General features: G+C 37.2%; 1 protein-coding gene across 1 annotated transcript in view; it reads right to left on the bottom strand.

The window, feature by feature from the left end:
- Positions 1–1,313: 1,313 nt before the first annotated feature.
- Positions 1,314–27,461, bottom strand: part of MSH3 (mutS homolog 3) — a 187,079-nt gene continuing 160,931 nt past the window's right edge. Inside the window, exons 21-24 of the mRNA XM_049649725.1 lie at positions 16,204–16,390; positions 11,431–11,560; positions 4,523–4,691; positions 1,314–2,071 (exon numbers count right to left, since the gene is read on the bottom strand). Of these exons, the coding sequence (XP_049505682.1) occupies positions 1,963–2,071; positions 4,523–4,691; positions 11,431–11,560; positions 16,204–16,390 (595 nt within the window). The 3' untranslated portion in view covers positions 1,314–1,962. The remainder of the gene's footprint in view (positions 2,072–4,522; positions 4,692–11,430; positions 11,561–16,203; positions 16,391–27,461) is intronic.

Raw genomic sequence — 27,461 nt, 5'->3', positions numbered from 1 at the left:
AAAACAGAACTACCACATGATCCAGCAATTCTAGTGCTGGGTATGTATCGAAAGGAAATGAAGCTAGTATCTGGAGGACATTAGAATTGTACCCGTAAGTCTGGTATCTGGAGTATGTACCCAATCAATTGCATTTTTCCTGACAATCTTCATGGCATCTGTACAGTCTTCATGACTGGGACTCTGCCACAGCTTTCCCTTCAGTAACCTGATTAGGAATGGGCCTCATCTGGAAATGCAGTTCAGCAGTGCTGGCCTTCTCCCAAACTTGGAGCAGGCCTCTTGCAAACTGGCTGGCCAACTGATATCAAGAATCTACCTTGCAATAATCCACATTGTCACCTTCCAGACCCTGTGTACTGCCACTGCCTGGGACACACTGCTCCTGGAGCCCATACCTGCTTAAATGCTGATGCTGGTCTGGCCAAGCCAGAGATGGCCCGAAATATCCATCTGGACATTACCAGTGATTGCTGGTCCCTGCAGCTCCCTCAGGCATGGGATTCTTCCTGGATCCATCTCCTTTTCTTGCTGGCCTGCCAGTAAGGTTATAGCACTACCTTGAAAATCTTGTTAGAAAGATTATGAAACATTCAAAATCCTATTGAGTAGTCAAATACTATTTAAAAAGTATTCTTCTTTTTAAAATTTAGATAGTAAATTCCAATAAACTCTGTTTTGAGACATTCTTGAGAATTTCACTGTGTTAATATTTCTGAAGGGATTATGGAATCAATCAAATGGTATCATATTCTAACTTCAAAAAGGCTGGGAACCAGGGGGCTAAAATGTGAGTGACTCAAAAGTGTAGCAACCAACCACTCCTCAGCTTGGGGAGACTATAATGACTTCTGGGTCCAGGGGTCATTGTGAGGGCCACTGTAAGAAATAAACTAAAGAAGGAATTAGAAATATGTCTGCCAAATGCGGGGAAGACATTTAACAAGTAGGAATAATAAATGGGTGGGAAACAGAACGGAGAGCCTTCGTGCAAGATCATATACTTAGAAACAAAAAACACATGGATATGAGAAGCCAGGTTGTAAGTGCTGTGAAAAACTCAGGGACTCAGTCGAACACATGTCACCCTAAACGTGCAAGGAGGCAGTGCTGTCAAGTATCAACAAAGCTAAATACTTTGATTCTGGGGAGATGATACACTTTCTATACTGATTAACAGAGAGATCCCAAATCACTAAGTTCAGTTCTGTGTATATGGTGGGAGAAGCAACCTTGGTTCCATAACTAAACCTAAAAAGTACCAACTGCCAAACAGTGGAGAACCCCAAAATTCAACAAACAAAAAATCAAAATTTATAGCAAGTATTCATTAAATGTTTATTACCTGAATGCATGACAAATAATTTCATCCAACAATTTCTAAATTGCTTAAAACTGTGACAGTATTTAACTTTTCAAATTTCATATCATCTTATTCCTTCTGTGCTCTACTTTCTAAAAGCCTGATGATCTTTTCTATTTCTTATCAAAAATTCTTATGCTCATAGTGAATAAACTGGTAGCATTATAAAATTATTTTAGTTCAAATGGAAAGGTACACTTCTGCTAGACATCTCACTCAGCTGCAAATTAATCTGAACTGGAAAAAAGAAAAATATGAATTAAACTTTTATGTCACTCTCTGAAAGTTCGTGAACTGTATTTTACCATGTTAGGTTTCATTTAGGAGGTGTGATTTTATGTGAAGCTTACTGTTCATGAAGTTTTCTAATGATAGAACAGAAGTCTTAATATTCAAAACTGTTTATACTTTTGTAAGACAGCATGACAAGAACCTGGCACAGACTTTCTACACAAAAGGCCTATTTCCAATAGGAATATACCATAGTTCTGATTTTATGCTCACATCACACAAAGATAGGCTGTTACTGGACGGTTGTTTTGTACAGATGGCATTTTTAACTCTCCATGTTTTGTTCACAAATGTAGTCTTCGTTTTCATCAAGATGAGAAGCCTGAAATTTCTTCCACGTCAAACTCGTCTCTCCACTTTTGCAGGCCTTTTGCATCATTTATCATCCATAACTTTGCAAAACACTTTAGCCTTTTCCTGGAGAGAAAATAAAACATGATTTATTTTATAAATGAACTTGTTGGGGGACAATACATCTCACTGCAAGCTATAAAAGGTCTATGACTTTGGAATACCAGGCAGGGCTCTGGGGTTAGGAAGTTGTGCCAGAGCCAGCCTTCTAGTGACGCTGTTATAATCAAGGACTCAGGCTGCTGACTGCCACTACTGCCTCCAAGGAGGGGAGAGCCCAGCTTGTTCTAACTCAGGCCACAGGCTATGCTCACAGGATGAAAAGTAAAACCGATTTTATAACGTAAAGCTAGCTATTGAAAGAGGAGAATGCCGGGGCACCTGGTTGGCTCAGTCGGTTAAGCGTCCGACTTCAGCTCAGGTCACGATCTCGCGGTCCGTGAGTTCGAGCCCCGAGTCGGGCTCTGGGCTGATGGCTCAGAGTCTGGAGCCTGCTTCCGATTCTGTGTCTCCCTCTCTCTCTGCCCCTCCCCCGTTCATGCTCTGTCTCTCTCTGTCTCAAAAATAAATAAAATGTTAAAAAAAAAATTAAAAAAAAAAAAAGAGAATGCCAACAGAACACAGACATAATTTTTCTGTAGAAGAACTGCCAGGTAAGTGTTTAGGGTCTGGAGCCAGAGTACCTGAGTTCCAGTCACTGCTCCGCCACTGAATAGTTATGGGACCCTGGTTTCCTGGTTGATTTCCTACCCTTGCTTGGCCTCGTTTTCCCAAACTACCGTATGGGAATAATGACAGTACCTACCTCACAAGGCTGTCGTAAGGATTCAGTTAAGGTATGTAAAGCAGTAAGAATAGTAACTGGCACTGTGTCTAGGCTGCTGCAAATGACTGCTTAGACTTGTTTCTGTGCATGGCAAGCATTCAATAAATATTAGCTACTCTAACAAAGCTACACAAATGCACAAGATTCCCTTTGGTTTCTTTGATCTTGCCAATGGAAGTGATGTGGTAAACACTTTCAGTAAAAGGTAAAATAATGAAAATAGTGTCCTAATAAATGATCCCCCCAATGCACCCTAATAAATGATTCCACAGCAATGCAACCTCTTCTGACAATTCTCTATCTTGTCCAGATTATAGATTTCAAAATATTACACAGTAGTGGAAGAGTTAAACTATTATAGTCTGTGAATTTTATTGCTCTTGCTATTATATAGGATATATAGCAGCAGTAAGTATAAACTATCATATTTTATTGCCTCCTTGCATATATATCCCTTTGTAGTAAAGTTTTATTCTAGTTTCTCCAGGGAAAAAGAAAAATAATAAAAGATAATAAAATAATTTTTCTTGGACTTTGCAGAGAACTAAGGGCTTATCTTTAAACTCTCATAATAAATAATTACTGTTCTAATTGGGCATTGTGGAAATGATCCAAAAGAGAGTGTCAACAGAAGAAGCTGCATGTCATTTATACTATTCCAGCACTTTGGACTTGGTCAACCACCATTTACCATTGCAAAGCGTAGAGTGCCACAGCAGAACCACAAGAGAAAGGACCTGGAGGAGTTGGCTGCACAACTACACTGTAGTACACAAGTTGGCAACTGTTTAACTAATATTAGGTATTACTATTTCAATATTTAAATTTGATTATGATTTCCGGGACTAAAAATGTTTCTTATAGTATGGTGACCAGACAAGATTTTCTATTTGGCCAACAGTCTGTTCCCTCATGCCAGGGCAGTAATGTCTTGTCCCGGGCAGATCAGACTCTCCACCTAGTACAGGGCTGGGGAAGGAGATGGATGAAGAAAGAGCTTATGTCCTTTTATAACAAAATCTTGTATTTGGGGGAAAAAAGGTACAATTTATTATTTTTAATAGGATATTTTCCTAGGAATATCTTCTTTCCAAAGTATATTTATTTATATTAAGATTAGTTAATACACTGACTATATACTGGCTAGATATCAAGGGTAAAAAGTAGAATACATTCACATAAACAGTCTAGGTGACAGAAAGAAGGCAGTTTAGAATGAAAATCTTGTCACAAAAGAAGTGACATGGGGATACTGACTACAATTACATAGTTCTATGATACTATTATTTTCATTCATGTCCTGACAGAATTCTTAATTTCTGAATGCAATATAAGAATAGAAGAAGTACTCTAAAGGTTTTAAATGTCGTTTCTTTTAGTAATTTGCTGTGTAACTGAATGTTTTAAGCAACTAACATGTTGGCACACAGTAAGGAGTTAACTTAGTTCTTTAGAAAAATCACTGAAAAACCAATTTAGCAACTCAACAGATAAAGATCTGAGCAGAGAAGGCGGACTAAATTCACATGAGCTTTTCAAAGATCTGTTTTCATTTTATTGTAATTAAATGTTTCAGAATATTTGAAGAGATGTTTAAAGGTAAACCTTATGTTCATTTACAGGACAATCCTCTTCCTGCTGGACAATTTGGAAGGTTTATGAACCAAAAACTGTAACACAATCATTCTGACCTTTTCATATTTACTAATCCTTCTAATTCTTTTGACTTGCTAGCTGCTTTCTTTAAAATTTCTTCAGGAACATCTGCTAGTTTAGCCACATTTAGTCCATAACTCCTTGCTGCAATTCCTCTGGTTATTTGATAAAGAAATGTGACAAAATCAGGGACTTGTTCTTCACCTACAAATAAAAAAAAAAAAAAAAAATAGAGAGATAAAGGAAACCATGCCTGAAAGTTGAAAGTAGAAGATTAAATAAGACCTATAAGTTCTTACAACTTCAATTAAAATTTGCAATCTGAAAAAGAAACACCCAAAAGCTCACCTAAAAGCGTTTTTGTTTTTTGTCTTTTTTTTTTTTTTTTTAAGATTTTGTTTTTAAGTGATCTCTACACTCATCATGGGTCTCGAGTTTACAAACTGGAGGTCAAGAGTCACATGCTCTACCAACTGAGCCAGTCACATGCCCCCACCTAAAAGGGTTTTTAACAATGCTTTGGGGTAAGGTAAAGATTTATTTCATTTTACGCTGCTGGCTAAAAAATTTGGACTCTACTGCTATTATCAGAAAGAGAATAATTCTGATACATAGTACAATATAATTTCTCCTTTAAAAGAGACGAAAAAAAGTTTTTTCAGTAAAAGAATGTGCTCGCTAAATGGTCTTGTATGTAATACACTCTGCAAAGTAAAATACCTAAGAGATATTTCGAAGAATGCTAAAAACAAAACAGCAAAAAACACATAAATACAACATGTTACACAGTTTAATAACAAGACTGAGAAATTCCGGTTTATTAAATATACTGGGTTAACTAAGAGTTCTATATTCAAGTGAATATTATTCAGTACCATTCAGCTCACACTTAGGACTAAAGGGTTTATTGCCCCAGCTGTCAGGGAAGTTGTTAGCCCACAATCTTCAGCTATATCCCCTTTTTGGGAGTCACCTCAGCTCAGTCCCAGACCTGCTTCACCTGAGGTCATGTCCTTTCTAGGGTAGCCTGCACCTCAATAGGTAGCTATGGGGGTTGGCAGACAGCTTCTAAGGTGGCCACCAAAGAACCCTGCCTCCTGGTGCTCATGCCCTTGTGTCATTCTATGCCCTTGAGGGTGGGCAGAACCTAATGACTTACTTCTAATGAACAAAACATGGTAAAAATGATGTGTTGTCATTTCTTTTTTTTTTTTTTTTTTAACTCTTATTTATTATTGAGAGACAGACACAGAGCATGAGCAAGGGAGGGGCAGACAGAGAGGGAGACACAGAATCCAAAGCAGGCTCCAGGCTCCGAGCTATCAGCACAGAGCCCGACGTGGGGCTCGAACCCATGAGCTGTGAGATCATGACCTGAGCCAAAGTTGGACGCTTAACTGACTGAGCCACCCAGGCGCCCCATGCGTTGTCATTTCTAAGATTAGATTACAAAAGACCGTGTGGCCTCTGTCCTGGGCACTTTCAGTTTCTTGCTTATTTGCTCTGAGAGAAGCCAATTGCCATATGGTGGGCTGCCTTATGAAGAAGCCCACGTGGAAAGAAACTGATGTCTCTGACCAAGAGCCACATGAGTAAACTTGAAAGTAGATTTTCTATGCTTGCCAGCAGTCATGTAAGAGGTCTGGGAAGTAAACTCCCCCAGTCAAACCTTGAAGTGATGAGTGACCTGGCCAACCTTGATAATAGTCTTGTGAGAAACCATGAGGTTGAAGTGTCCATCTAAGCTGTCCCTGGATTCCTGACCCAGAGAAATGATCAGATGATAAATGTTTACTGTTTTAAGCTATGCTGTGGGGTAACCCATGACAATATGTTTGTTATGTGACAACAGCTAACTAATAAGGAGTAGAAAGGTCACACTCCCTCTCCCCAGGTTGAGGTAACTCTGATGGACCAATCCCATCTCACAGCTCTCTATAAGGGTGGCTGAAGCCAGCCCGGTCCTACCCAATCCAGCCCTCAGGTGTTGATCATGAGAGCACTCCCAATCAACACCTGGCACAGAAATCTCAGAATCTGCTCCCTGAGGAACCCAGTCTACCACACAAATACATGCACATAAATTAAAAACTTCTAAAGAACTGGGATATAATAAAGTACAATAATATAAAGATAAAGCTGCACAGTTTAATCTTTGATAACTCTAAAGCACCTCAAGATTATGCAGCTTTTATTATGAAATTCAATCTAATTTGCACTGTGTTGCCAAAATGCCCAAAATGAACCAGATTTTTAATGATTTCTGAGACCCTATGTTTACTAAAACTTATTTTAAGTTTATCAAGAGCTTTTTCTCATACATTGTGTCATTTGAGAAATGTGTATGCTTTATTCTTTTATCAGCTAACAACTAAAAAGCATAACCAAGAAAAAGGATAATGGAATATTCTTTAACCTCCTGGAAGAATTCAGCAACAAATAACACTGTTCTAAGGCTGAAAGTGGGAGGTGGAAAGAATGCTGGCACTCTCAGGAATACAGACTAAAATTCTCATTACAAAGCACTAAGAATACCTTTTGACTCCAAATAAAACTCAAGGAACACAAAGAGCAGGTGAGGAGGTGGGTGGAAATAGACTAGGAAAGAAACATGAAGAAACCAGTGCCTGCTAACCTGAGTACTTTTTTGTTACTCTTTGCTGCTCACATGACCACAAGTGAAGTAAACAGCAGCAGGCATTCAAAAAAGCAAACTCTTCTCATCCTTAAGACAAAAAATTCTTTATCACTTCCACTGGCTTAGTGCTAACTAAAGTCCCTACCTCCAGCCTCTACTCCATAACCTAGCCTCCATGCTAGTCCTTGTCATTCATCTGTCTGTCCATTCATTATCCATCCATCCATCCATCCATCCATCCATCCATCCTATCCTTTCCTGAAAGCCTACTAAATGTCACAAAACCCACATAGTTAAAATTTGCTTTGCTGGTGGCTTTTTTCTTCATATATATGGCTATACAATGCTTTTTATATCTAATATAGCTACACATTTTATAGCTGTATTATATATTAATATATATTAAATATATAAAATATTAATTATATATTAATTGATTATATATTAATGTTTATATATAAATTAGAGTAAGATAAAGATTTACAAATAATATATAAATATATAAACACATTTAAATAAAAATATATTTTATAGCTATATTATATAAAATATTATATTGCTCTAAATAAGTTAACATATCTCAGTACAAACAGGTGTTGAATTTGTCATCATATACTGGTCTCTACCGTAGTACTCATTATGGTAGTTTTCACACCATCAAGGTAAATAATGTGACCACTCTTCCATAATCACATTAGGGAGTTTTTATAGTTATGTTGTACATCAATACTGTCCTTCACGCCTCTTAGAGAGGAGAAGGGGAAAGAGTGTGTGTGTGTGTGTGTGTGTGTGTGTGTGTGTGTGTGTGTGTGTGATGGCAATGTAGAGGCAAGAGAGCTAGATGGGAGAGAAGACAAAAAATAAAAGTGCTTGGCTGCTAGGAATTTACCCAAGGGATACAGGAGTACTGATGCATAGGGGCACTTGTACCCCAATGTTTATAGCAGCACTCTCAACAATAGCCAAATTATGGAAAGAGCCTAAATGTCCATCAACTGATGAATGGATAAAGAAATTGTGGTTTATATACACAATGGAGTACTACGTGGTAATGAGAAAGAATGAAATATGGCTTTTTGTAGCAACGTGGATGGAACTGGAGAGTGTGATGCTAAGTGAAATAAGCCATACAGAGAAAGACAGATACCATATGTTTTCACTCTTATGTGGATCCTGAGAAACATAACAGGAACCCATGGGGGAGGGGAAGGGGAAAAAAAAAAGAGGTTAGAGTGGGAGAGAGCCAAAGCATAAGAGACTCTTAAAAACTGAGAACAAACTGAAGTTTGATGGGGGGTGGGTGATGGGTATTGAAGAGGGCATCTTTTGGGATGAGCACTGGGTGTTGTATGGAAACCATTTTGACAATAAATCTCATATATTAAAAAAATTTAAAAAAGATAAAACTGCTTGGTGGGGACTTCACTTATAAGCTATAACCATTTCCTAAAAGGATACTACTGAGAAGTTTATGTGACATTGCTTAGAGTCAGTGAAAGTAATAATTCATGTCCCTGCTTATTACAAGGGAACTTAAAATTTGTTTGAAAGCCAAATTTCTCTAGGCCGTTATTAAAGAGATGTGTGCTGATCAAATAGTTTCTGAAGTCACTTTTGGAACAGATTCATAAAATTTAGAGGTGGATGAAGTTAGGTAACTTTTCCAAGAATTTATAGACTGGAATAAAAATACACGTTTCTTACTACCAGTTACTTGCTTCATCTACCTCACTATGGGAAATTAGAACACAGTATCTTAGAAGCCACCCAAAAGGCCTTTGGGGCACTTGACTGATGACCTATGCAATGGCCTCTAATTTAGACAGCAGAGGAGTTAGGTTAGAGGTAATGGATGAAACACAAATGTAGCAGGAACAACACTGGAAGTAATCAGACAATGGAGTAATGCTTCAACATTTTGAGTGAAAGCTACTTTCAACCCCAAATTCCTAGCTAAATAATAAATCAAGTATGAAGGGATACTGAAGACATTTTCATTCCTGCAAAATCTCCATTTACCTCCTTAAGTTGTATTATTAGTAGGGCATCCAAAATCTTTTCCAACCCCAAGAAATCCCTGATTTTATATGGAATTAATTCAAGGGATAATGTCCTCATACCAAGCTCCAAAAATTGATCCTGGTTAATCTAGGCTAATCAAAGTCATCCTTGCCATTCTCACTTCTAGGAACTGGTTTAAGAATGAGCATGTGATTCAATTCTGAAAAGGAGATGGGACAATGATGAGAAGCCAGTGAGCATATGAGAAAAGTTCTCTTGCTCCTAAGTCACAGGAAATGCTGGTCCCTTTTTGTCATTTGGACAGTGTCAGTTCTGGGTTTGATACATGAAAGAGCCACAGCCACCCTGTCACTAGCCTGATGATAAAGCCAACAAGGCAGGAAAACAGAGCCTAGAGAATTGCAAAGAAGAGGAGCTGAAGCCCACTCTTCCTCTGAAGTTCCTGTAATGTGAGATTATTTACATTCTTGTGAGGGGAGCCCTTGTGAATCCAAGTGTTCTTTTACTGGCAATCAAATGCATAGAAGGTGGGATAAGAGAATTCCTAGGATGCTGGTAAAGGCAGGTCTCAGAACAACAGCTGTGCAGTAGGGCTAGGGAGCAAACAGTTCAGATGAGCAGGACAAAGGGCTCCAGGAGGAATGGTGGAACCAATAGTTCTGTCATCTGGAAAAGTGCCTGGAGAGGCATTTTACAAAGCTATTGGACGGTTCAGGAAGAGTCAGATACAGACTCAAATAGAAGAATGAACTGAAAACAAGGCAATTATTACCTTCAAAAATACAAAGAACAAAAAAGCTGCAAGACAAAGAGAATGCACTTGTCCTCATACGTGGCTCATGAGTAAGCAATCCTTACTGGCAACAACAGTGAAAACTATGAAAAGGAATGAGACCAAAGGCACCTGGAATGAGTACAGTGGAAGGTCAAAGCAGGGAAGGCTGCAGACTCCCATCCAGCATGATGAGAAGCCAAATAGTAATGTGTCAAGGTGATGAACCCAGAGATAGGAAGATCAGCCTATTATTTAGAGAAATGGAAGAAAAGAAAAAAAGAGTTGGAAGCAGCAGTCTTGGCAATGGATGGGGAGGGGGCATGGGTGAAGGCCAGAAGCAGAGGTCTACCGCCTGTTAGCCAGAGCCTTTTAGCATTATTTAATGCTTAAAATTATGCTCATGAATAAACATTTAAATCAACAGGATAAAATGCCAAAACACTTATGGCTTAGTAGTCTGTTCACATAAATGCTTATCAATGACCCTTCCCTGATGGTGAACTCTTATTTATCCCACTGGGTTTTAGCTTATAAGCTCCTCCTGTCATTTTGGATGCAGATTAATAGACATGAAACTGCTTCCATGAGAGAATTTATGATGTGTTTTTCAAGGCTGCGTAGTGGTGAAAGGCAAGGATTGCCTAACATTACATTTATCTCAGGTCGAGGGCTTTGTTTTATTTGGGCCAGCTGCCTGATTTCTTTTTCAGGTCCATCTTTATTACTTTTCCAAAATAAAATTTGGACTCTGGAGTGTCTTGGATAATGAATTTTCCATTATAGCGCAGCAACTGTGTAAACCATCACTGGCCCAAAAGTTGGGAGCTTAAAAAAATTACTACTGAACAGGAAAATAAAATTATACTAAAATTGACTACATTACTTAACAGCACTTGAATTTATTTCTATTGGCTAATGATGTTCTTTTTCATGAAATGTCTCAGTCGTGCGACACTAGTACATAGTGGAAAGGGTAGGTAAAATACTGTAGGCCCCACATACCATTTTCACAGAGTAGAAAAGAACCTGCAAGCAGATTTTTGATTCTAGGCTCAGTTCACCCAAGTGGCCCACAGGGGCTGGCCACTTTACCTGAGATTCAGTTTCCTTGTCAAGTTAAGATAAAACATATGTCCAGTATAGAATACTGGGGATGGTATTTGGGGAAACACAATGGACATTTCTAAAGGTGACTAATACCCTTGACGGTTAGGGTATCTTTCCTGAGATGCATCTAAGAGTAAAACCTACACGTTGCCCCTGACCCCATCTTCTTCTTGTAGTAAAATGAGGTAAGAAAGACCAGAGAAGCACTCAGAGGTTGTGAAGATAAAAGTACATTCTCCTTGACCCGAAGCTTAGAGAAAATGAATTTGGACAAATGTCATTTATAATCAACATTCACAGCTTTTACTTAATAAGAAGTTCATGTACGTATGATTTTCGAGTTATCAAATACGAAAACCAAAAACATTCCAGTTTTACTTACTGCAAGCATTATTTCATACCTGGATCCTCTTTGCTTTCATCCTCATTGACCAAGAATCCCATGTGATAATTTCCCACCTGTTGTAAGTAACTTTTTTCTAATTCACAAACTGGTGGATAATGGGTGACAAACAAGGTTAAGGATTTCACCTAAAGCAGTAAGACATAATAAATGTTATTTTATTTTTAAATTTTATTTCAAACTTTTCTTCAATTTAGTTTTGAAAAAGTTCAAAACTTCATGAACATTGCAATGAATGTTCATTTTTCTTTAGCTAGACAACCACCTGTTAATATTTTGCCATAACACACACACACACACACACAAACACACACACACACACACTCTTTCCTGAACCATGTGAGAACCGCAGACATGACACTTCATCCCTACCTACATAGAGTAAAATCTTGGACTGCGAGTAACATGTTCTGCAAGACAAGCAAACATTTCTAATAAATTCTGACTTGATCAATGAGCCATGCCTTACAATATGAGTAGTACGTGACACTCAATGTTACATGATGACATGGAGCCAATGCATCTTCTCTCTCTCTCTCGCTACATGATTGTGGGTGATCGTCTCCCATGCTCAAATGCTTGGTCCCAAGACACTGTGTTTGGCACAGTGATTTTTCAGAACACTGGAAAGTGCCCACAACCAGTTTATTTTTTGTCACTTCAAAGCACCTATGGACACTCTTGTTTTTCCATATAAGAGTAAGCTTAGGAATGCTCTGCTTCATTCTAGGTCAGGTTGTCTGCAGATATAGGCTCTCTCCTCTGTTGTCTTATTGCCAGTTACATTAAATATAGTATATGATAAGAGTTTATTAATACTGCACCGTAGTCAACGTCCGTTAGTGATAGTGAAAGTCGTCCTACACAATAACCCTCCTCTCTCTTGTTTTCAAAGATAAGTGCAGGTTAATTGGCTTATTTTTCTTTATATTTTGTATTTTCTTTATTATTTTATATTATATTACAGTATTATAATCATTTTTATATGAATATTTTTGGGTTGTGGAACGAATCATCTGAGTTTCCATTATTTCTTACGGGAAATTCACTTTGATATACAAGTGCTTTGGATTACAAGCATGTTTCTGGAATGAATTATGCTCGCAAACCAAGGTTTTACTGTACTTAGAATTCTGTCTTCTAAGAACAAAAGCATTCTCCTACTGATTTAATCAGAATTATTACAATCAAGAAATTTAACACAGGTATATCATTATTATCTAACATGAGTCCACAAATTTCCCTAACTGTCCCAGTAATATTCTTTATAAATGTTCTTTGTATTAAAAAAAAAAAAAAATCAAGGATCATGCCATGCACTTAGTCATGTCTCTATAGTCTCCATCAATCTAGAAGAGTTCCCAGCCTTTCTTTTTCATCTTTATGACATTAATGTTTTTGAAATATCCAGGAGTTGTTTTGCATAATGTCTCTCAATTTGGATTTGGCTGATTGTTTCCTCCTAATAAGATTAAACCTTACTGCCAGAAATATTACACATTTATGTGGGTGATGTACTCTTTTCAGTACATCATATCAGGAGGCATATGATGTCAATTTGACCCATTATTGGGGATGATAAATTTGCTTATTTGGTTTAAGTAAGTGCCCAGAAAATTTCTTCACTATACTAACACCCCTCTCCTTTGTAATTAATAAATAACTTGTGGAGTAGTACTTTGAGATTGTGTGAATATTCTTTTCCTCAACAATCTTTCATCCAAAAGTTTTACCATCCATTGCTCATCACTGCCTGAATGAGTTATTATTGCAGTGACTCGTAAATGCGGATTTAAAAAAATTCTCTCTGTATTTATTAGTTGGTATTCTATAAAGAGGAGCTTTTCTTTCTCCTCACCCTAATCCCATCATTTTAAAGTTTACTTTTGTTTTGCTAGTATTAATATGGATTTGTGGATTTTTAATAAGCATTATTTTAAAGCACACATATTATGTATTCTAGAAATCCCAAAGTTCTTAAATCTTAAAAGAAGCTAACACCAAATCTTGGTCTAAATATTAGCAGAAGAAGGTAATTAAATCAAAGAACTCCAGGTCTGATTCATCTGCCAATCACCTCATTAAAAGTCAGAACATGTGTCTTCTCTCTTATAACAATTACAAAAAAACCAGCCCCCCCCCCCGAAAAAACCTATTAAGGCAGGATTCCTTTGATGAACCGCTCTTAAAATCTGCCCTGAAGGGTCTTCAGACCAGCTGTCTCAAGGATGTCCATTCCCTGAGCTGATAGGCATTTCTAACCAGAAGACCTAAGGGTTTGGGTCACAACACAGCTCTCCTCAAGGCCATTTTCAGCTTGCAGCCGAAACACACAGCTTCTTAATTCCTCCTCTCTGATCTCTGTTCCCAGTGTCGGCAATCAAAAGATACCATGAAAATAAGGATTTTCATCCATAAAAAGCATAGAGATTCAGGGGCGCCTGGGTGGCGCAGTCGGTTAAGCGTCCGACTTCAGCCAGGTCACGATCTCGCGGTCCGTGAGTTCGAGCCCCACGTCAGGCTCTGGGCTGACGGCTCGGAGCCCGGAGCCTGCTTCAGATTCTGTGTCTCCCTCTCTCTCTGCCCCTCCCCCGTTCATGCTCTGTCTCTCTCTGTCCCAAAAATAAATAAAAAACGTTGAAAAAAAAAAATTAAAAAAAAAAAAAAAGCATAGAGATTCTTGCTCCAGAAGAATCCTCTTCAATGACTTACCTCTAACATAAATTTTATCTAAAAATAACATTCTTCATTAATATTTAAGATGTCAAAAAACTGCTATAAAAGCAATGAGAAGAGACGTGACAAATTTAATTCTGTCATAATTTGTTCCCCAGGGTTCTTAAACGGATCTTTAAGATATTGCCAAACTGCTTTTGGTAGCTAGCCCCCAAAAGAGCCACCAAGTTCTTCACCTCCCAATGTTCACGCTTGTGAACCGCCAGCACCAGTTTGCCAGCAACGAGTGAGCCACGATGGAAGAAGGTCCTCCATCATCAGTCAGGCCTTCAGATGATGCCAGCCTTGCCTGACAACTTGACTGTAACCTCAGGAGAGACCCTGGGCCATAACCCCCCCAGCTAAGCTACTCTCAAATTCCTTACTTCCAGACATCATGAGAAATAACAGATGATTATTATTGTTTTCAGGCATTTAGTCTTGGGGTAATTTGTCATATAGTCATACTAACTGATATGCAGCCATACAGCAGGAACAATGAAACTCAGAGGTGGCAAATCCACTCTGTCATAATTCATTCCTAAAGGCTCTTAAATGAAGGTTTAAAATATGTTTCAAAATAAGGGGCGCCTGGGTGGCTCAGTCGGTTGAGCGACTGACTTCAGCTCAGGTCACGATCTCATACTTTGTGGGTTCAAGCCCCGCATTGGGGTCTGTGCTGATAGCTCAGAGCCTGTAGCCTGCTTCAGATTCCATGTCTCCCTCCCTCTCTCTGCTTCTTCCCTGCTTATGCCCTCTCTCAAAAATAAATAAATAAATAAACATTAAGAAAAAAAATTTCTTTTAATGTTTCAGAAATAAATAAATAAAATGTGTTTTGGAGACAATGATAGGACTTTACTAATGTGTGATATGCAGTTTCTAAAATGATTAAAGAAACGTTCTTGAGCTCTTTTTGCAAATAAAGAATTTTTGTAAAGAAAAGTTAAAAGTACTTAAAGTGGAAAACATGCCATCATTAATTATGTAATCCAACTGAATGTTCAAACAAAAAACTGAGGACCACAGAAGTTTAAAGAAAAGGGGAGTTTATTTTTGCATTATATGTTTTGCAAAGAAATAGGAATAAAAAATATGCTTGTATTGGTCATGTAAGGAAGAGAGGAAAAGATGAAGATGGAGGAAAGACACAAAAGTGTTTAAAAAGTGGAGAACAAAACAGAGATAGAAAAATCTTAGAACAGACTAGATACAGGGCAGGTGTCAAAAGAAGACAGATAGGGAGAGACCAAAACAAACAGAGAGAGAAAGAGAGAACAATGATAAAGGGAAGGGGTGCCTGGCTGGCTCAGTCAGTTAAGCATCCATCTCGGCTCAGGTCATGATCTCACGGTTCATGAGTTTGAGTCCTATGTTGGGCTCTGCATAGCTCAGAGCCTGCTTTGGTCTCTCTTCCCCTCTTTCTCTCCTCCTCCCCTGCTCTCTCTCTCTCTCTCAAAATAAATAAATAAACTTAAAAAAGTGGGGGGAGAGTTTGAGGGAGATGACAGGGATAGAGAATTCAACACAAACAAAATTTCACACTGAGATGCTCAGAACTGCACTATGGAAAACACAGACATGGACTGAAGGAGTGAAGCAGAAAGATACAAAGATAAGAGATCAAAGGCCTTCTCTCAAGATCCTGTAGGATATTGCTGAAAAATTTACTTCACAGGTAAAAATGTCTCTATCTCCTTTTTGTCTTCTTCAAGGATTGGGTTGCAGGTGGATGGGGGACAGGCAGGGTCTCTGCTCTTGATTTAGTTCGCCAAGGATAATAAGAAACAGTTCTGGGTGGAAGTATTGCCAAGGAGACCATTATCCTACTGACCAGATTTATTTTGCTTCAGCAAAAGAAGACACATCAAAGAATTACAGACATTATGCAGTGCTAATCTATCTAAATTCAATGTATAGTGATTTAATGGTGAATTACAGGTATAGAGTCAATTATAATAATTAAAGATAACTTTGAATATTTAGAAGCTGAGGAAGAAAAACAATTTGGATACTATGTACCATTCACATACAAAAAGGTGTACAAGATACTCACATCTTTAATAAAATGCTCCAGTGTAGCATAAGCGATGGCGATTCCATCATGGGTGCTTGTTCCTCTTCCCAATTCATCCAAGATAACCAAGGACTGGGATGTGGCCTGTCTTATTATTTCTGCTGTGTCAGTCAGTTCTTCCATAAAGGTACTCTGCCCTTTATATATATTATCTGCAGCACCCATCCTACAAATAAAATAAAAACACCTTGATTTTTCCTCTGAATTTCATTTTTAGGAAGCCAAGTATTACTTTGTGAACAATAAACATAAATGATCCCTAAGGGTCTATATACTTTGAGCCAATAATAACTGAAATCATACTAAACAAAAGAAAACATGTGTTGGATATAAAAGAGTGCCTAACATCAAATGGTACCTTCTAGAAACACTGTGTGCCTAACATTAAACTGCACCTTTTAGAAGCACTGTGGATAGAGTCTGAGGTACTGGACAGAGGTCCCCCAAAATAGGGAAACCTATGACCCTACCTTCTGAGCAGTCACTCCAAACCAGAATTTTGGTACTCACAAGGGAAAATAATGCTTCTCTGTGTTGCTGTGTTTAAATATCTATGAGTACTAGAATTAAAGACTTTTTCCTAGTATCTCAAGATTTGGTACTACAAATTGAAGTACCATGTTGAAATAATTTATCTATATAAGCTAAAACTTTTTATTAGAATCACAAATGTTTAGTAATCTCTGACACCTAATACAGGTTCCTAAAGTAGACTTCATGGAACATAGTTCTTAGGGATGTCATGAAATGGGTGCAAAAGATGTAAGAGTTTCTTTCCTGTAAGACTTCTGTGATCCTTTAATATTCTACCACACATTGTGCAGTTTCTAGAAAAGTATCTACTATTTAGCATTTGTCTAACTCTCTTAACTGTGGACACCTACCACTCCCAAGGCAACTGTGGCAATAATGGTCTACAGAACACATTTGGGAAAATGTCTATTTAGTCCAAAAGGATTCTTTAAAAAAGGTGGGGGAAGGGGGGAGAATCATTAAGCAATAGCCACTCCAGGTCATACAGTTAATAGCAAAACCTAGATTTCAGGTGTTTGACCTGCTAACCAGCTTTGTGAATTCTGGTAACTATTTTCTCAGCAAAACACCTTCATCAATGTAGTTTTGCTACAGTAGTTCACATGTCACCTACATACAGCAGCATAATGGTACCTTTTCTTGCTGGGGAAATTCATGGTGAAATCCAGTCTTACCCATCTCTGGGCTTGAGTCTTGTTCTGGGCAGGGAGAATGAAGTATAATGTTTTCCCCACAGATATGTAGAGCCTTAGGAGAACTGCTCCAGGAATCAGTGGAATTTAGAAATTAGTGGCATTTAGTTTTACTGAAAGTGTTTTAATTTTATCCATTTTAAAATCAGTAACTATAAAACATAATTTCTGAAATGTTGCTAACTTATGAGCATTTTGGCTATTTCTTCAAAGTTCAAATACTGTTATTTATCTCAATTGTCAATGTTTATTGGTATTTCTCCCCACCAAAAAGCAAGATTAAAGTTTCCTATCTCTGAAACTACTCTGAATTCTTCAGAATCATGTTTCACCCTCATTTAACATGGTTGCTTTTATTCCTGACAGGTTGCAAGCTGACAAAAAGAATAAATCTTTAACTGATAACAAAATGCTCTGATAAGGCAAATATTGGGGGGAAGGTCTTCGGTTCTCAAGAATTAGAATAACAGGCAAGCACTGAATAAGATTTTAATATAATAGTTTATGAGGTGCCTGGGTGGCTGAGTCAGTTAATCGTCTGATTTCAGGTTCGTTCATGATCTCATGGTTTGTGAGTTCAAGCCCCACAGCAGGCTCTATGCTGACAGCTCAGAGCCTGGAGCCCACTTCAGATTCTGTGTCTCCTTCTCTCTCTCTGCCCCTCCCCTGCTTCTGTCCTTTCTCCCTCAACAATAAATAAATAAACATTAAAAAAATGTAATATAATAGTTTAAGTATTACGCTTCAGTGCTTTCTAGAAACAGTATGGTTACAGAGTGGTCTGGTTAGAAATTTCATGAACCATAGGGTGCTCTTGGGAAGATATTTTTAGGCAGATACACACATACACACATAAAACATTTAGTATATGATAAGGAAGAGGTTTCAAATCAGGAAGGGAGGAAAGAATGAATGATCAGTCAATAAAAAACATGCTAGCTAACTGGTTGTTTCAGGAAAAAAAAAAAAAAACAACAGGTATGCCACTACTCAAACCATATTCCAAAATAAATTTACATGAATTTAAAAGTTTAATGTAAAAAAAAAGAAACCATACCAACAGATATAGGTGAAATTTAATCTCTGGATAGGTAGGTAGGTGGCGTTATAAACTTAGCACCAAAACGTGTATAGCAAACACCACAAACTGACAAACATATTTGCAACACATATAACAAAGGGTTAATATTCCTAAAAAAAGGACTTTCATAAAGCTAAACAAAATGGTAAACATTCCAACAGAGAGATAGGCAAAGGATAAGAGTCAAGTCACACATACAAAAACTAATAAAAATACATATTATGCAAATTCAAACAGGAATAAAATGCTGTCTTACATATACAATTAGCAGAGAGAGTAACAAGAATGATAACATCTACCACTGTCAAGAGTGTAAAGGATATTCTTATGTGAGACTGATAGTTGTTACAATCTCCCAAAACACAATTTAGCAACGTCTGTCAGAAGTTTTTCATGACCCATAAATTTCACTCTAGGAATTAATGCTGTGGAAATTATCACAGAGGTATGAAAAATGTGTGTACAAATATGTTTCTTAATGTTATCTAGTGAAAAACTGGAAAAAGCAAATGCCTAAGGAAAAGAGAAAGAGCAATAATACTTGGGTGGAAACTATGCAACCAGTAGAACTGGTACACTTAGAAATTAGACACTGGAAAATGGTCACAACATATGTGAAAACACTAGGTCACCAGAAAGTGTTTAGATTCGGTGGAGGGATCTGCTAGGCAAAGAGACCTACCCAACTGCTGAGCCACGTCAGTGTTTACAGCACCTGAAGCAGTGTTCCGTTCAGAGAGATGGACAGCATCCAAAATTAAAGAAAAATTTGAGGACAGTTGAAGAAAACGAATGGTAGGAAACACGGGGGCTGAGAACAACCAACAAAACAACTACCACAAAGGAAATGAATAAAAATACAATTCAAAGAACAGAATTAAAACAAACAAAACCTCTATTTGGTAGCCTCAGAAAGATTAAGAAACCGGAGCCTTAAAATAAAACAGCCCACCAAAAAAAGGAACAGCTGGAGAACAAAAAAATCTTGTAAATTAAAAATATGATCAACTGAAAAAATTCACTGTATAGGCGGGATTAAAATTAGATACCATGGAGGACCAAGATTTTAATCTGAAAGATAAATTCAAAGAAATATCTCAGCACAGTGAATAGATCAAGGAATGAAAAATACACACAAATAATTTTAACATGGAGGCCAGTTCCTAAGGGCTTAAAGTCCACCCAATAGGAAGTATAGAAGGCAGACACAACAAAAGTAGTAATATCATAGAAGAAATTACTGCTAAACTGAAATAAGGCATGCATCTTCAAGTGGAAAGTTTCCACAAAATGCTGAATAAGATTAATAAAAGACTTAAACCTAGAAACACACTGGTAAAATTTAAGAAACGACAGGAATTTTTTAAAAATCCCGAACACTTCAGGTGTACCTGGGTGGCTCAGTCGGTTAAGCATCGGACTTTGGCTCAGATCATGATCTCACAGTTTGTGGGTTTAAGCCCTGCATCATGCTCTGCACTGACAGCTGAGAGCCTGCAGCCTGTTTCAGATTCTGTGTCTTCCTCTCTTTCTGCCCCTCTCCTGCTTGTGCTCTCTCTCAAAAATAAATAAGTAAACATTTAAAAAAAAACAATAAAAATAAATTAAAAATCCTGAACACTTCAGAGAGACAGAGAGAGAGAGAGAGAGAGAGAGAAGAGAAGACAAGAGAAGAGAGGAAAAACATTACTAACAAAGGGATGAAAATAAGATGCTATCAAACTCCTTACCTACAATGAATGCCAAACTAGAAGGGAACAATTCCTTTACATTTAAAATCTGAAAGTTTATATTCATTTAAACTTCCAAAACAGATATGAAGACAAAATAAAGCTTATCTTAGACTCTGAAGAACTCAGAAAAGTAGCCACCATGAGTCCTCATGAAAAAACTGCTCAAAGAGAGAGTCCTCATGCTCAAAACTGCTCAGAAGAGAAAATAGCATTCAAGAGAAAAACATGAACTATAGGGAATAACAGAAGTGAAAAAAGCTGGGAAGAAATGAGAATTTTAAAGGAGGGATGCTTAAGAGGAGCCCCTATGATAGTCTAACGCCTTAAGGATTACATACTTCTTAAGCTCTCCAGTGAATGTGGATGTAACATATACATGAATCCTAATAATACAAATGTTGATTATTGGGTCCTTCTATTTGTAAACTAGCCTATGAAAGAGAACAAGATAATTACAGCAGGGCAGATGTTGGGACCTTTTGGAAAGGTAAAAGTAAGAACAGTTTTAACAACTGGAAGGGTCTTGGATTGATAAATGATTTCTTTGTATTTGTTGCCAGAAGTTCAACAGATATTGTCTAAAGTAAATAAATCTAAAATTAGAGGGAAGAATATTTTATAGACATTGTAATGTTAACTACCAGCAGAACAAAATAAGGAACCCTCAGAGTGACTACCTACTGCACAGGGCTAGGGTTCTGTGCCAGAGATGATGGGGAGTAGGGGGAGAGCCTTTTAGTTTTCAATTGTGTGCCCTCTGTACTGTTTGTTTTCTACCATAACAGGCATTGCTTCTACAATTACATACACACACACACACACACACACACACACACACACACACACACACATGTATTTACTTATTTCTGAGAAAGAGAGAAAGAGAGAGTGAGGGTGGGGGAGGGTCAGAATGAGTGCTGACAGCAGCAAGCCCTATATGGGGCTCGAATTCACAATGAGATCATAACCTTAGCTGAAGTTGGACACTCAACCAACTGAGCCACCCAGGTGCCCCCGTAATTATACTTTTTAAAAAATGTTATACTATGGGGCACCTGGGTGGCTCCGTTGGGTAAGCGTTCAACTCTTGATTTCAGCTCAGGTCATGATCTCAGGGTTGTAGGATCGAACCCTGCATTGGGCTCCATGCCGACAGTGCAGAGCCTGCTTGGGATTCTATCTCTCTGCTTGCACACATGCATGCTTGCTCACTCTCTTTCTCTCAAAATAAATAAGTAAACTTAAAAATAATGTTATATTAGGTCATTTTTATTAAAAACTGCCTGTGCAGAATAAAATATAGAAAGTTATTACATGTTTAGAGTTGTTGTCTCAGGGTGGGGGATTACTGGTCAGTTAGTGACCCTTTCTCTTCTTCTAAGCACCTAGCAAAACATCTGATACAAAACTAGAGAATAAAAGATTATTGAATAAAGTCTTCTTTCCCAATTCCAGTGGATTAAGACATGTAGGAAATACTGGCCTAACATGGCTGTGTAAGTGTTCATTTCATTACTATCAATGAGGTGCCTTTAGGAATCAGTTCAAAATAAAATACAGAGTCAATAAATATAGATATATGTATATACATAAGGTCACTTAAATTTACATTTAAAGAAGCAAATCACATTTTACACAACGGAGATGTTCTGAAAGGCTGAGTTTTAGTCACTAGAGATATGTGAATTCTTATTTTAGGCCTTAGGCCTTGAACTTGAACTTTCTATATATCTGTTTCTTGGCATTAAAAAATTAACTGTCATACTGAAAAAGGAAGTTCTAGTCTATAAGATGGAGTGAAAACTTTTAAAAAGTCATGCAATTTATAAATTATGTAAGGTAGCTAAATAGGGTAGAAGAGTAATACCTTGAGTGAAGAGACCAGCACTCTTGTCCTGGCTTGGTCATTAAGTACTGTGTCATCTTAGCCAAGTTAGGTACCTTTTCTGTGTGGTCCTAGCTTCCTCATCCATAAAACGGGTAAGTTGGAATAGTAAACCTCTAAGGGCCCACCCTCTTCTTTTATTTTTCCTAAAATTTTTTTATCGTTTATTTATTTTTGAGAGAGGACAGAGCATAAGTGGGGGAGGGGCAGAGAGAAAGAGAGAGAGAGAGAGAGAGAGAGAGAGAGAGAGAGAGAGAGAGAAAGACATAGAATCTAAAAGCAGGCTCCAGGCTCTGCCTGACGTGGGGCTTGAACCCATGGACTGGACTGCAAGATCATGACCTGAGCTGAAGCCATATGGCCAACTGACTGAGCCACCCAGGTGCCCCAAACTGTTCTTACCACAGTAAAAGAATTTTTGGAAATGTATAAGAAAAACAAGGTGTCTCAAATTGGACAAGAGCTTTTTATGCAATGTTAGTTAAGAGTTCATGTTAACATGAATGACTGTAAAAGCTTGTATGTACTTTTTAAAAAAATCTTATTACTAATTGTTGAGTAAATTGCTGACAACAGCTTCACGTACATACCAACTGAGTCAGTACTATCCAAGAGGCGGCAGGACGATAATAGCTAAGTATACAAATCCCAGCTAGGACACTTCGGTTCCCCTATCTGTAAACAGTAACAACAATAGTGCCTGCTTTCCTACTTCTTATGATGGTTAGGAGAAATAAATAAGTTAATATTTATAAATTTTTAAGAAAACAAACTTACAATGGTTTCCTAACGTCTGGAAAATAAAACCCTAAATTCCTAGCATGGTTTCCAAGGCCTCTGAGTACTCTGGCCCCAAACCTGTCACCTCTCTCCAATCTCATCTCCTTTTGTCCCTAGACCCCATGTTGTCACCTTAATTCATACTTGCTCCCTGATATATGCCACATACCTTTTAAAGCAGAACAACTCTATCAAGATTTAATTCACACATCACAAAACTTACCCTTTAAAATGTATTTATAATTCAGTGGTGCTTAGTATATATTCAGAAAGTTGATATGACACACCTTTATCCCTCAATGTTTTCCCTCATTATTTCCTTAGCCTGGAATAATCTTCCCTCTTCTCTTTTCTACAAACTGACGGCCTTGTTTTCTACAAGCTACACTTACTTTTGCATTCCCCTCAAATGCTAAGCATAGTGTCTTGGACCAGGATCTTCAATACATCCTGTACATGAACTGACTCAGTCATGTTCAACTGCTGAAATTATTTGTTCCGAGGCTTGTAACACAACTTACCCAGCCAAAATGACTCAAGAGTAAACAAATTATGTGAATGTCTAAACTTCAAGTTAAAAAAGAGAAGTGCTGACTAACCATTTGTGGGAGAAGTCTCAAGGAGTGAAAGGATTTAAACATCTGTTTTCCTTTGTGCTTCAGTATAAATTAGGGTTATCTTTGCACATTGTCACGGAGTTTATTCTAACATCACAATGTACAACTTCTAAGGAGCATAAGTGTTTAAAGGACATAAAAAATTAACTTCTAATATTTTCATGGAATGTTTATTACAATTATATGGTACCCAGTAATTAAAAATTAGCACACAATCTTGATAGTATTCACTTGTATTTTCCACTCAATTTTAAAACACTGCATTTAAAACAGTAACTCCAGGGGCACCTGGGTGGCTCAGTCAGCTGAGCATCTGACTTCGGCTCATGTCATGATCTCAAAATTCGTGAGTTTGAGCCCCACGTTGAGCTTATTGCTGTCAGCACAGAGCCCACTTTGGATCCTCTGTCCCACTCTCTATCTGCCCCTCCCCCCCCAAATAAAATATTTAAAAATTAATAAATACAAGAGTAAGTCCAAATTTTACTGTTCATTATAACCTATATGATGTACAAATGCTTAAGCTATGCTAAATTTTTAGTGGTAAAGTCAAGCCATGCTGGTGAAGATTAATTTTTTAAAATGTTATTTACTTTGTGCTTATCCAAACTACCCTTTACCCTTGCTAAGGTCTTCAGGGCCTTTCTAACTGACAAAACTAACAGATCACCCATTCTCCATCCTGACCCTCTCAGATTTTATCACTGATGACCACAAATTGTTCTCTATTGACCTTAGCATCAGGGCCCAGATAACCTCTCAGTCACCTTTTATCCAAAGCCTTTGCTCTCACTGAATCTGTCCTATGGGACCAGTCTGACTAGAAGGGCTGTACACACCAAAATAAGATTAGTACAGACAGATTTACTCTCCTTTCCACTAATGTTTTTTTCTTATGTTCACATTCCCTACAGAGAACTGGGCCACTTCTTTCTCCAATGGTCCCTTCCACTTTGACAGAAGGGGAAGAGCCTGTATGATAGCAAAGCATTTCCTATCAGCAAGCCAAAAGAGTCAAAAAAGTCGTGCTGCTGGCCAAATTGGTAGTAATCATTTTACACTGCCATTTAACACATGAGGGAAAACACTTCGGATATCAAGTGACTTTCCCAAGGTGACATAGTGAATTTGTGACAGAGAAGAAAAAAATACACAGGCCTTCAGGTTTCTGGCTTGGAGCTGAATTACCCAGCGTGCCTCATGGTATTTCTGTCCTTAAGGAGAGGAGACCAGATTTCAGGGGCTCTTAGATGTATTTTTATTATGCAACAGTCCTAACTCTACTGTTAGGCCAGTGATTTTCAAATATCTTTTTATCCATTAAATCCCTAGCTCAAATTAAATTTCACAAAGAAACTCACTACAGATTAGATAAAAGGAGTGCTGATTTGGTCAAGACACAGCACTATTAGGCCATCTTTCCTCATCCAGAGGGGGCTCTGGGGGACTCTAAACACCCTGTACAACAGTTTGAAAGTCACTGTCTTGGGAGGCAACAAATTGTCTATTACAATTCTATTTTTCCTCAGCACATGATGATCAAGTAACAATGCTGCCCAGCAGACACTGAAGAAATGCCAGCTTGTTAACCAGTAACTGAGGCTACCACGCAAAGTGTACGTTTAAAACTATGGGGAAGGTTTACTGATAAAAATATTTTCTGCTAACTTCCTTTAAGAAATACCATTTATTTTTCCAATAAATTTCAGCAGTATAATGACTTTATATAATTCTTATGGACACAGAATTTTATAACTAAACACATTTTCCTTTTCATCGTGATTACTAATAACTGAATAACACCTTATAATAACAAATAACAACTCGCACTTTATATTATGTTTCTATACTCATTTTCTCTTGGTTCCAGTGTCTTTAGATACCATTCTATCTCTTATTATCCTGCTATATTGTATATATCCCAGTAAATTACCAAAAATACACTTTTGAAGATAGTATAAATTAAAGAAGTTTTTATAATGTTTTATTAATTCAACAAGCATTTCACAAAACATAATACTGGATAATGATTCTGAAATTCTCCAAATGTTAAAATATGTTAGAGATTTAAGGAATTCTAGAACATGCAATTAGTATAATTCTGTCTATATATTCAAAGTAGTAAAAAATGGAAAACACATTCTTTAGACTTCATCTTAGAGTTATTTTGCTCCAAGTACATAGGTTACAGTTATGTGATTAAGAAAAAAAATCACTCTGATATTTTTAGGAGTGGCTGCTGACTAATCTTTCTAATCCCCTACTCCCTCCTCGCCTATTACCCTTATATAGGTCAACAAAGCTTAATAAAGCATTAATGGAGAAAAGAAATTAATACTTTTTTGAATCAGTTTCTAAAATAAAGAACACTTACATGAAAATTTGAACAAGAGTTTGTTTTTATGAGATCTTGATATTTTGAGATAACATTCTAGATGTTTTTCAATGGTAGCTAATGGGCTGGACCTCTGTCCCCTCAAATCACAATTTCTGGGTCTTACACAAGGAAAATGCTAGCATAAGGGAGAAGTACTGCAATAAACAAAGAAAAAGAATTTTTCATATTGAATGATCAGTACTAGAGCTTAAATATCAAAATTATTACATAGAGGCAACAATTACTATATTGCATTAGGACTTTTTGACACATTTGAGTGCTTTCAAGATTGTGGTTATATGCATGCGTGCACACACACACACACACACACACAACCAGTTGACATTTTTCAGGTATACAAGTCAGTGGCATTAAGCACATTCGAATGTTGTGCAGCCATCACCACTATCCGTTACCAGATCCTTTTCAATACCCCAAAACAGAAATTCTATACTCATTAAAAAACAAACTCCCTATGCTCTCCTTCCCATGAGGCCTGTGGTAATCTCTATTCTACCTTTTGTCCCTATGAGTTTGCCTATTCCAGCTTTCTCATGTAAGGGGAATACCTTACTTGTGTTCTAAGTGCTCTACAGAGGAGGACTTTTACGTTAGCTTATTTTGCCTTCTTTTTGAAATTGAAGATGTTCCTCTTTACTTCACTTTGCTAAAGAGTTAACAGAATTCTGTACTGTCTACATGTCTAAGCTTTTATTTTTTCCATATTTTGAAAATTTATAAAAGGGAAATAATCTCCTAAATAACAAAGTATTCTAACTTTTGAGAAGGGCAGTATAAGAAGTAGAAATAAAAAAATACAGTCCAAGGAAAAAGCTACAAAAAGATACCAATTATTACAAGATGTGTAGATATTGCGTAGTTCTTAAAAGTCATAAAAATATGAAGAAGCAGATCTGTGTTACATTTAAACATAAACATTAACCCAGAAATGGAATGAAATCACAAATGCTTTATCACTACATGGATTCATTTTAAGAGTCTGGAAAGCCATATACCTAAACAACAATGATTTCGACGCAGTAGAACTACAGGTGATTTAAATTTCTAATTTTTGAGCTTTTCTATATTTATATTTTGCACAACAAACAAGCTTTACAGTGCAATTAGAAAACAAATTTTATTTTTAAAAATCACAAATGATAATGATAAATACTTTACTGTATCATTATGTTGAGACAAGGCAAAAAGATGGTAATTACCAGGTTAAAAAACCAGCTTTCTTTTAGCAATCACTTTATTAGCAACAATGAAATTATTATAAAAGAAGAAAATTTAATATAATTGTTTCTACTAACAGTTGCAATCAGTTCACATTATAGTATTTAAAATTAATTTATACAAGTTGTAACACTGAACTGCAAATATAGCCAAACAAAGAACACTGCAGCAATCTTTCGATTTCAATGGAAACATTGCTGAGAATCGAGATGGCAATCCAGGAAAATGCCAAACTTGTGTTGGTTCTCAGGAAACCACGTTCACTGAAAACATCTACAAACACATGCAGGCCACTTAGG

This window comes from Panthera uncia, assembly GCF_023721935.1.
Source record: "Panthera uncia isolate 11264 chromosome A1 unlocalized genomic scaffold, Puncia_PCG_1.0 HiC_scaffold_17, whole genome shotgun sequence".
NCBI classification, from domain to species: Eukaryota; Metazoa; Chordata; class Mammalia; order Carnivora; family Felidae; genus Panthera; species Panthera uncia.
The sequence above is the reverse complement of the archived record's forward strand: the minus strand, read 5'-3'. Positions and strand labels throughout refer to the sequence as shown.